At 42.6% G+C, this 11,897-nt stretch overlaps 2 protein-coding genes across 10 annotated transcripts in view; both read right to left on the reverse strand.

The window, feature by feature from the left end:
* Positions 1-5,087, reverse strand: part of CASS4 (Cas scaffold protein family member 4) — a 63,136-nt gene extending 58,049 nt beyond the window's left edge. For all 5 annotated transcript variants that reach the window (XR_014235435.1, XM_082359296.1, XM_082359297.1 and 2 more), the window contains exon 1: positions 5,002-5,087. The gene's annotated coding sequence lies outside the window, so the exon portion shown is untranslated. The remainder of the gene's footprint in view (positions 1-5,001) is intronic.
* On the reverse strand, positions 1,467-11,834 carry CSTF1 (cleavage stimulation factor subunit 1). Of its 5 annotated transcripts, none has more exons than XM_082359324.1 (6): positions 11,499-11,834; positions 8,843-9,043; positions 6,509-6,786; positions 6,152-6,349; positions 5,002-5,392; positions 1,467-2,224 (listed from the first exon to the last, which is right to left on the reverse strand). In XM_082359324.1, exons 2-6 carry the CDS (start codon positions 9,009-9,011, stop codon positions 1,965-1,967), a joined length of 1,296 nt encoding a protein of 431 aa, XP_082215450.1. In that variant the 5' UTR covers positions 9,012-9,043; positions 11,499-11,834; the 3' UTR covers positions 1,467-1,964. The 5 variants fall into 5 exon arrangements, with proteins under 5 accessions (XP_082215450.1, XP_082215452.1, XP_082215453.1 ...); XM_082359326.1 differs by having other exon boundaries at positions 11,683-11,816; XM_082359327.1 differs by having other exon boundaries at positions 11,658-11,810.
* Between the last annotated feature and the right edge of the window lie 63 nt (positions 11,835-11,897).

Consider the following 11,897-nt stretch of genomic DNA (forward strand, 5'->3'; position numbering starts at 1 on the left):
CTAGCTTTAAATTACCATTATATACAAAAAGTTTATTTTAGAAATCACGTCTTTAAAAAATAACATAGAAGTTATAAGTTCTTATCTTAACTGGATATCACTCACCATCTGAATGTCAGGGTGTTATGTGGGATAATTAAGTGGTACAATTAATGATGTGATGAAACCAAGTCCATGTAATATCCCTGGCATTTACACCAGTTTCAAACATTAATGTGATTTTTAAAAGAAAAAAATTAAAAAAGAAGTCTATTTTGGAAACACACAAAAGCATCTTGATCTTGTAAACAGAAGTCCTGAAACTACAGCTCTATTGCTGAGACTGTTCCAAAAGCTGGAAGAAGTAGGCAGTATCATCTGAATTCATGAGCAGTTAAAAAGGTCCAATGGAACTTGTATCAGGAGTGCAGTGTGGTCATCCCAGTGCATGTGCCAGGGAGAACAAGCAGAAAAGCTGAACCTTTGCTTTACAGTTTCATAGGCTGAAAGTTGGAACACGTGGGTAGTTTTGGTTGGTAATTTTGGGGTAGAACTGGTTATCCTTGTTTCTATTCAATAGGTTTCTTTCGGTCGTACAAGAACAGCACCCACAGATGGCCAAGCTCAAATACCGCAGAATGAGAACACAAAATAAATTTAAACTCACTACGGACCAAATAATATAGCTCTTTGGAAGTCTGAACTAAAACCTGTGACTTAACATGTTAAGAATGCTGAAAATGGTTTTATAGACCAAAGAGTTAAAATGATCCTTAAGGATGATGTCTAAAGCACAATTTTTATGTAATAAACTTCAGAAGACTATAAAATTCCTGTAACATAAACCAATTACTTTAATATATTTAATATCTTTATCAAATGATCTCAGACTGTCTTTCTAGGTACTCCTACCCAGACCATGAGGTATTTGTAGTGGGAGATAATGATAAACCAAAGTTTCTCTCTGTAAGGGGAGCTCAGGGCTCTCTGACCTAGCTAAGAGTTGAATCCAGAGAACTACTGTCACTGCCTAAAAAGTTTCAAGAACAAGAAAACCTGTATTAGTTCGTTAATTGCAAAAAATCTTCTGAGAATGCAGCTGCTGGGTGTATCCACGATGAGTAGCTATGGCTCATGCTGAAGGGAACTGAAAAATAAGATTTAAAATTACCTAAGAACAAAGTCAATCGATAGTCATCATTCCTGATGATGAGAGCAACAGCGGGCTCACCGAATTGTGATTACACTGGATGTATTTTCAATGTTTCCTATCAAACGGTAATCATCTCATCAGAACACATTTACTGAAGACAAGATTTTAGGTTGTGAAAGGATAATGTGGGACGTGTGATGGGAGATATACCTCCTATAAATCTTCAGGAAAAGCTGGCCACTACTTTCACTGAAATGAAAAATGTGTCAACAGTAACGTCGCAGATCTGAACTTGATTATCAGAATGTCACTTTAGGATAGAATTGATACTATCGATTTTCTAAAATGGTTTTAATATGGCATAAAACTCTTGATTCTCAGAGCCATATGCCCCCGTATCTGCCAAAATGTATTTTGAAAGGAAACGTACAAAGGGGATGTAAAACAGGCACAAAAGTTGACAAAATATCCAAATGAAACATTCCTCATGACAGATCCACTTGAGATCTAGAAAGCACTTGAATACTCTATCCTTCTTCAAATGATCAAGGGAAAGAGCAAGTCCTGTATTTACAAAACCGATGAAAATCACACTGTAATAATCAGTGACTGCAGAACAACCGCACAGATCTGTGATTCCAACTTTTTCCACCATGATTCTCCATCAAGGTAAAAAAAGATTCTTTCATACAAATCCCAGAAGGACGCAGAGGTAGCAGCACAACTGCCAAACATGGTACAATGACTTACTACTGAAGCTGGTGACGGGACACAAGGGGAAGGAGGGGCAGAGTCCTCGAGGAAAGAACCCTATTGAACGCCGGCGGCAGCTCTAGTCCGTGGTTGACCTCCGGTACCAAAACCGTGCCCTGAAGTCGTCGCTGCAGGTCATGAAGCCGGGGTTGGTGGGCGAGTGCACGATACAGCGCACGATGTTGTTGTGGCCCAGTGAGAGCAGGTTCCGGCGCTCGGCCGTCCTCGAGTCCCAGCAGCAGAGGCTGATGGTCCTCTCGTCGGGCAGCAGCACGTAGTCCTCCGTGTGGTTGAAGACGGCCTGCGTCCGGTGCACCTGCCGTCCGCTCAAGCCAGCGCCTGTGCAGAGACCGAGAGGTTAAGGCCTGGGCGCCAGGGCTAGCTTTCCAGTTCACACCTTAGAGCCCGGACTGTTCTACTTTTGTTATTAGCTCTGTTGACGTAAAAACTGCATTTTAAAATTGTTGAAGTAATACACATTTACTGTGCAATTTTGGTAACTCTAAAAAAAGTATGAAAAAGAAAATCACCTTTGGGCCCACCACCTAATGCAACTCTGTTAATGTTCTGATGTATTTTTAGGCATAAAAACACCTTAAAAAAATACAAAAGTGGTGCCACATTATCTAACTTCATGTTGGATATGTTGTGTTTTTACTGGCTGCAAAGGATCCCGTTGTTTGGAAGCACCATTAGGTAATGATTCTTTTCCTGCTAGGCAGTTAGTTTGTATCCAACTGTACTATTGTGACAAACATTCTTGGTACAGAACACGTTATTTCTTTAGGACTAACTTCCTAGGACCAGAATCACTGGGATGGAATGAACAGCTGCTCTCCCAGAGGAAACTCTATGCTTTTTTTTTTGACCATGAATTAAAAAAAGCATATTTTATGTTTCAAGTATTATATGAACTATTAAAAAAAATCTGCCTGATAATTTTACATAGAGTCAACATTTTGATGAATATCTTTTCCAAATATCTCCGTGCGTTGTATACTCATTTGTAATTTACATAAATCAGGGCATACGGCATACAGTTTTTATTCAACAGTTTGTGGTGGAGACCTACAAAGAGGGAATATGGCTTAACGGATAAAAATACACACTTTGGTGCTGGGTCTGGACTCAGTACTCATTAGCGATGTGACTTTGAACAAATGACTTAACATCCCTAGGCCTTAACTGTCTCCTCTGCTCTGCAGGGATAATTACAGCACCTGCCCACAAGATGCTGCAGGGATTAAAATGAGGTGTAATGCCCATTCAGCTCTGCAGTATAAGTGTTCAACAAACATTACTGAGTGGTTTTTTAAAAATTTTATTTATTTATTTATTTATTTATTTTTGGCTGTGTTGGGTCTTCGTTTCTGTGCCAGGGCTTTCTCTAGTTGTGGCGAGCGGGGGCCACTCTTCATCGCGGTGCGCAGGCCTCTCACTGTTGTGGCCTCTCTTGTTGCAGAGCACAAGCTCTAGACGCGCAGGCTCAGTAGTTGTGGCGCACGGGCTTAGCTGCTCCGCGGCATGTGGGATCTTCCCAGACCAGGGCTCGAACCCGTGTCCCCTGCATTGGCAGGCAGACTCTCAACCACTGCGCCACCAGGGAAGCCCAAGTATTTATTTTTAAAGGCTGCATGCCGTGAAAGGCTATGTAACAATTTAGCAAGTCAAAAATATATATATTTAAAATTTTGATAATATGACACCAAGCTGCCCTTCAGAAATATTTTACCAATCATACTCCTAACAATATGTGATTTCCTGAAACGTTTATCAATACTATATAATACCAATCTTTTAAATTCCTGAAATCTGATGAGCAAAAAGATACTTCCATATTCATTTCTTAGGTTTATAGCGAAGTTGGTCATCTTTTCTGGGGTTCACTGAGCAGTGTCTGACCTATGTTTATTACCTATGCTAAGAATTTTTTTTTTTTCCCCTAGCCAGCATTTAATTTTGTTTACAGTGTTTTAAATTAACTTTCAACATCAAAACTTCTAATGTTTACTTGATAGTTCTTCCTTTTCCTTCATTATTTCAAGAGCCCTCTGAATTCTAACTAAACATTAAAACTGGAAAAGCAGATCCAAAAGTGCTGACATGAAGGGGTCTTAAACTGTGAACTAGAAAAAGAGGGAATTTGCATATAAATTCATTATAATCTCATTTTTAAATCAAATCCCAATTCTCCAGAAAAACAAACCAATCAGCCACATATAACCATAAAACATCCCAAACATTCATAAAACAAAAGTGACTCTTCCAAAGACTTGCTAGCGATACCATCTACACCAGAAGCCAGAGAGATGGCAGGAAGCAGACTCTGGTTACAATGAGATAAATCTATAGTAGGTTATGCTGCACCCTAGTGGTTCAGACGTCACCAACTCCTCAATTTTCTTCACTTACTAACATCCCAGCAGTCCCTTACAATAGTGCTGTTTTGAGTTTTAAAGTTCTGGTCACGGCAATTTCAGTGTATGACACAAACGTCTCACAACAGAGGAAGCTAAGCTGAAGTTTTCTACCAAACAGCCTTTGCTGCTACAAGGAGCAGAAGAATGAAACACAATATTTTAATACTTACTATCAAATAATTAGACAAACACTGACTACTAGTGATAGGATAAATTTAAACAGATCTCATAAAAAGAGCTCACAGGCGCAACTGTTGCAATTAGAGACCAAAATGAATTAGACAATCAGACTAACAATTTTGTGTTTCTGTCTGAAGGGCCCACTTTATACCTAGGTTCAGAACACTTGGGGTCTCTTTTGGGGGCTCCTTCTCCTCTCTCAGGCATGAGCCAAGATCTTTCCTCTCACTTACTGAGTCTCTTCTCTGGACTGCTTTCATGTTTTTGTGGGAAGTGGGCAGGCCATGGGTCTACAAACAGACCATCTAATTCTCAAGTGTTACTTGCATGGAATCAGATCTAATTTTAGCTGTTAACATATTGAGAAGGGCAAAGTTAAGAAACTGTGGTTCTATTTCCAGCTCTGCCTCTTGTTTGATTCACATAGATTGTGTGGATCTAGTTCGAGGATCTAAAAGAGAGTTCTGGAAACTAAAATGCCTCAGAAATGTGAAGTAATATCAACTTCTCACATACCTGTGTATCTGACCAGGGTTCGTCCTGTTGATATTTCCCAAAGTTTAGCTACAGAGTCTTTTCCACTTGACAGAATGTATTTTGAATTTTTGGAAAAAATGGCAGAACAAACTTCAGCACCGTCGTGGGCTTTCTCAAAAGTTGTGATGCATCGATTTGAAACACCATCCCACAATTTGATGCAGCCGTCCTTGCTGCCAGTCACATACATATTGGCACTAGGATTGTAATTAACGGAACATATGGCATCAGTGTGTTGATCTTGAGGATTGCAAGAGACAAAGCACTGAAATGTGTTGATATCATAAAGTCGAAGAGTAGGATGCTGAGTTCCAACAAGTATAAAGTCTCCAGAAGGATGAAAAGAGATGGAGCGTAACATTTCGGCCTCCTGTTGGGAAAGAGACCAAGTGGTGAACAATTAAACCCAGAGGAAATGTGGAGAATATTTGGCTGATGCAAAGAATCTATAAAACAGTGACTAGATATGACACAGCTAAGAGAAGAACAAAGAACTTTCTGGAATACACAAAAGGACCATCTGAACACAGATTTCCGAAACTATCTACTGGTGACATTATTCCAAAGATCACAGGTGAGCTTCATCATTTGCACATAAACAGCAGGTTAACTCAGAAGGGAATACTATCAATCTATGACACATTCACATATGATTAATGAATAAAAATAAACTATAAGAATAGTTTCTTTAATTTGTCCCAGGGCTCCAAATACTGAGGTGGAAGCCACTACTAAAACATTAGTACTTCTGAACTGCATATTCAAAACAGAGCACCAAATGTCGCTTTTCCAGCAAACACCTGAGAATTTCAACTGAATAATTTTTTAATTCCCCTAAGTTAGAGAAGTTCATTGTGTTTTGTCTTTAAATAGGAATCTGCAACCTTTAAAGAGTGATGTGGATTATGAACCGTATCTGTGACCGGCAGCCGTCCTGACTGGCCAGAGGAAGTGGGCGCGTGACAGCACGAGAGCCGTGCCATTTGCGGTGGGCGCTGCGTCCTTGCTGCCATCCTCTTTATTTATAGGATGACCACTGAGACGACTTTTAAAAAGAGAAGAGCCACACAATAGCTCATTGTATTTAGGAAAAAAAAATGCATACAGCTCCTTTCCAAACATTCCTAACCTGAATGTATTTGAAGGCTCTTTTTGCAGATGGTTTGGAATAATCAAATAACTTAAGAGTATAATCCCTTGAACCAGAGGCAAGGATCTGTTCTGTTGGGTGGAAAGCAAGACACGTGACTTCATCCACGTGGTCGTAAAGAGTTCGAATCACTGGGTGGTTTTCCATGTTCTGCTGTGCAGTCTCGTTCATCATGACCTAGGCCAGCAAGAAGAGAATCGCAAAGTGTAAAATCTGTCTGGCTTAAAGTGTACATTCTACAGCTATGCTAAGTTAAAACTGGTTTAAACTATGCTCTCATTCTCCCAAGAATGAACAACAAAAGGCAAATGGTAAGTATATTACCAGGATTTTTACCTCTATTGGCATGGCACTTTTGGCCAACATTCTTTCTGTGTCAAGTATTTTTATGGAAGCGTCAGCAGATCCAGTAGCTATTAACTGCCCATCTCTACTATAGGTAGCTACACGACATGGTCCTTTATGGGATGTGACATAGCATGTTTCATACTCTGAAGCCTCTGGGGACATAGTCTGGACATCTGCATCAAACTCCAGGTCAATTCCTGTGCCAGGGGCAACTGTATCTGACCGACCAATTGCATACTGAACTGCAGTATCATCGTTTTCCATTCCTGAAAGGAATAAAAATTAAGGGCATGAAAAAACGTTATTTTAAAAAGACAGGACAAAGTTCTGGATCCAAACTGGGAAAGGTGTTTGCAGATGTCAACTTACTCTTTCTCGGAGCTGCATGGTACTTAATACTGTACAAAGTTATGTATTGTGACCTGGGTGCACGCACAGTGACAACGCTGTAAGGCAATAGGCGTTGTGGCAGGTTAGGCTCCAACAGGTAAAGTCACCTCCCCAGATACTTGCCTCCAAAAGTTTCTACTTTAACCACAACCACAGAAACTGAAAAACAGCAGTTCTGTAGTTAAATTGTCCATTTTTCCCCATTCCGAATTTTAATATTTTTAGTGTTGAGATCTGTTAGTAGCAGCTCTGAAGCTCATTAAGTCAGATATATTGTTAATAATAACATTAGTGAAACATCTCTGAAAGAATGTTGAGGTTTAAACAAACTGAAGTTTATCAAGAAAATGCATTTTAAATTGAAAAATAACTTGACATATCATATAAACAATTTTTATTAGTAGAGGAAAAATCAGAAATGCAGATAAACAAAAAAATAAACATAACCTTGTATTATACCACCCAGAGATAATTACTGTTAACACGGTGGTATGAATTCTTCTGGACCTTTCTCCACGCACACAGTTGTTTCATTTCTTTTTTTTTTAATTTTTCTTTAAATTAATTTATTTATTAATTATGGCTGTGTTGGGTCTTCGTTTCTGTGCGAGGGCTTTCTCTAGTTGTGGCAAGCGGGGGCCACTCTTCATCGCGGTGCGCGGGCCTCTCACTATCGCGGCCTCTCTTGTTGCGGAGCACAGGCTCCAGACGCGCAGGCTCAGCAATTGCGGCTCACGGGCCTAGTTGCTCCGTGGCATGTGGGATCTTCCCAGACCAGGGCTCGAACCCTTGTCCCCTGCATTGGCAGGCAGACTCTCAACCACTGCGCCACCAGGGAAGCCCCCTCATTTCTTAAAACACAAATAAAATCACAATATGTAACGTGGTGTGACACACTCGGTCATTTACTCATATGGAATAAACAAACACCTGGCCAGCGTAATAAACGTTCACCCACTATCATGTTGTTGGATCTAACTTTATGAATATGAGAACATGTACAACCAATTCCATATTGTTGGGCATTTCAGTGGAATTCATTTTATTTCCTCAGGCAAATTCTAACAGTTTACACTGCCAAGTCAAAGAGTATAAATATGTTTGGCAATTCTGTATTTTACTGAGTGCTTTCTATGACACAGGCAAGCACTTGGATGCACTGTTGAACAAGACAAGGTTCAATATCTTTATTAAACTTGCAGTCTGGGACTTCCCCAGTGGTCCAGTCGTAAAGAATCCGCCTTCCAATGCAGGGGATGAGGGTTTATCCCTGGCTGGAGAACTAAGATCCCACATGCCGCGGGGCAACTAAGCCCGGGCACCACAACTACTGAGCTCACAAGCCGCAACGAGACAGCCCACGTGCTGCAAACTACAGAGCCCTCGCGCCACAACTAGAGAGAGAAAACCCGCACACCACAACTAGAGAGAAGCCTGCATATCACAACAAAGAGCCTGCGTGCCACAACTAAGACCTGACGCAGCCAAAAAAATAAAGAAAACCAAAAACCAAAACTAAAACCAAAAACACTTGCAGTCTTTTGGCAGGTGGTATGGATTGTGTGGGAAACTCAAAACAATATAGAAAATTTCAGACAGTGATTCTGTTATGAAGGAAATGGGACTGTTGTTTTAGAGCACTTGGGGAGGTACGGGGAAGATGTTCGAGTTATCTTAGAAGAAATGAGGACTCAGACGACATCTGAGTTGAGACTTGAAGTCAATAATACAACGGCAGAAAGCTCCAGATAATTCATATAAAGATCCTGAGGCTAGAACCAGCTCAAAACCTTCACAATCTGGACTTTGCTTTCTCCTGCAGTATCCAGCACTGTGCTTGACACATACTAGGCACTAAAACTAAAGGGCAGTAATCTTGAAAAACATCTGAAGCCTTGTCACGGGCTCAATGAATTTGCATTCACAAGTTACCTAGTTTGATGAGGTGCAGGAGCTGCTCCGAGGGTGCACAGACAGACTGAGGCTTGATTTCATTGATGAGGCCATTAGCAATGCTGATGTAGCCGTCATAGAGCAGCTGGCTAATGATCAGCTTGTAGAGCTGCTGGCGATCCTTCAAGCCCACTTTGGTTCTGTACATCTTGGAGAAGAGGAAGATAATTTCCCTGCCAGCTGCAAGAGAGAAAACAGGTGATGATGAGGGGCAGAGGCACTAGTAAACCACAGAAGCAACACAGGAATCTGGTCAGCCTTTCCAGGGCTTAAATCCCAGCTCTATCAGCATTACCTTTGGTCAGCAACTATGTTTCTCTGAGATCAGGGTCCTCAGCTGTTAAATAAGTCAGTGAAGGCTAAACAAGATGATACATGTAGAGCATTGAGCACAGTGGCACACAGAAATGGTTCAAATCACGTTAGCCAATATTTACAGTAGAACCTCTCTTCATGAACATTTTTTCTCTGCTAAATTACCCACCTGCAATTTTTATTCTTTATTGCTATCCCAGAATCTTCCATTTCTTCTGTTAATGAAACCCTGGCTAATACTTGCAATAGGTACAACAGCTGCTATTGTTGGATGTCTGGACACTACCGTTTCCACCAGCTAAGCTGTTATATTTACTCATGTCAGTTATGGTCATTCTTAAAACATGTTTCAAGGCAACCGAGCTTGTTACATTACATAATTTAATTACAGAATACTTTGGAAAGCATTGCTGAATAAAATATTGGCAAATAGGATATGGCCAAAATAACTATAAAAAAAGGAAAAATTGGAAGGACTGTCCATTTAGATTGATTTACAAGTGTTTAAGTTCTCTCTCAGGCTCAGAAAGCAAAAGAGAAAATTACAGATGGTTTCCAGTTTATGCAAAAAAAAAAAAAAGAACTCCAATTGGTTGACGTGATTAGATAATCTGATTATAAAAATCAATGTCTGGGGCTTCCCTGGTGGCGCAGTGGTTGAGAATCTGCCTGCCAATGCAGGGGACATGGGTTCGAGCCCTGGTCTGGGAAGATCCCACATGCCGCGGAGCAACTGGGACCGTGAGCCACAACTACTGAGCCTGCGCATCTGGAGACTGTGCTGCGCAACAAGAGAGGCCGCGATAGTGAGAGGCCCGCGCGTTGCGATGAAGAGTGGCCCCCGCTTGCCGCAACTAGAGAAAGCCCTCGCACAGAAACGAAGACCCAACACAGCCAAAAATAAATAATAAATAAATAATAAATAAATAAAAAAAAATCAATGTCTGTACACGTGTAGATCTGTACAGGTATCGGAAGGCTGCAGGAGCTGGGGAACAGCCATAAAGAATAAAAGTCACAGGCAGACAGGGAGCTGTGGCACAGAAGAAAACTGGAAGGCAGAGCACAGGAGAGAGAGAAGAATGTAAGAAAGAAGGGCGGCGAGTGGGCAGTTAACACCACTTCACAGGGGTGATTCTGAAAGTGGGAGGTGCTGTAGGAAAGGGGCAGGGAACAGTGTTTTTAACTACCCAAGGCCCTCTGGAGAATTACTGAGGCTACTGATAAGAATAGCCAATGTTTCCTAAGTGTTTACCATGTTTCATCTCAATCCTCAACAACATCTTATAAAGGAGGTCCAGTAATCTTGTTTACAGGTGAGGAGGGGAAATAACTTGCCCAAGATCTCAGAACTAGTGCCTGGAGGAACCAGCGTTAGAACGCAGGCGGTTTGACTCCAGAGATAGTGTTGTTCTAATCGCTGCGTGTACTGCTCCTTAAAAACTTAATGATAAACTAGCTAAAATTCATTAGACATTCCGCATATAACACACATGGTGAAAGCAACTAATATGCATTACGTCATTCAATCTTCAGCTTATCCCATTTTAGAGGTGGGCAACCGGAGGCACAGGAAAGTTAACTCACCCAGGATCGAACAGCTTGTAAATGGCGGAGCCTGGATCCTAACCCAGAGCCTGAGCTCTCACTGTGCTCTACTGATGGGTATTAAGCAAATATCCATAAATCCATGCTTGTGTGGACAACACGAGGACACAACAGAGATGATGAAACCGGCTCAAAGAGGTTAGGAAATACCGCAAGTAAAACGTGGCTGCGTAACTCGTCCAAGGTTAAAGTGGCCACCAGGACTACCCACCACAGAGCCCAGAGCTTAACCACTATTCCATCCTTCACTCGTGCCAGGCGCATCATAGGGCTACCAAGAGATTAAAACAGGAAAAGAGAGGACGAGCCCTGCTTCTCAACTCCCATAGAACGTCCGCTCGCTGGGCTAGAAAGCGCCTAATTACCGCCCCCAGTTTGCAGGTGAAGGGTCTGCGGCCCGAAGACAGGAAGAACCCGGTGCAGGACTGGTTGTACCCGTAGTTGGAAGGAAGACCAGGGCGAGAACACAAACGCCCCCTCACCGTACGCTCCGCTATGATCCCGAGCTAGAGGCCAGCGAAGGATGGAGTGAGGGTGAAAGAAAGGCCTTTGAGGAAGAGGAGGATCAGTGCAGGCCCAGCCTGGCAACTCAGGGCGCATGCCGCCCCGCTCACTATTGACTCTTCCCGCCTCGCCCGCGTCTTTCCTGTGGTGCCCCAAAAGCGCTAGCCGACCGCACCCGCCATTCCACGCACCCCGGGCTCCCCCATACCGGCTCGTCCCGCTCTCTCGGTCTCCTGCTCTCTCCTAGAAAAATGGAGACGCGAATCCTGCCCGATCGATCGCTTCACTGCGCATGCACAAAGGGTATCGCGCCGAGCGCTGCGCTATCGATTGACCCCACTCGCTCCTGCCCTTCTCGCCATCTTACAGGGGCGTTCTAGAGATTCGTTCACCTCCTCCGACTTTATCTCCGACGCGACAACCCTGACGCCAAGGGACTGCTGCCTCACGGACAAATGTCAGATCCGGAGAGCACCGCGGGCGCTAGAACGGCCGCGGGTGTGGCGGGCCGTTGCCTCCATCACTTCCGGGGCCTTACGAAGCAAGTGCGCCTGCGCGCCGTCTCCGCCGGGCCGTGACTCAAGCCGTCGAGTTGGTTTTGAACCAA

This window comes from Balaenoptera borealis (genome assembly GCF_965194805.1).
Source record: "Balaenoptera borealis genome assembly, chromosome: 16".
Lineage (NCBI taxonomy): Eukaryota > Metazoa > Chordata > Mammalia > Artiodactyla > Balaenopteridae > Balaenoptera > Balaenoptera borealis.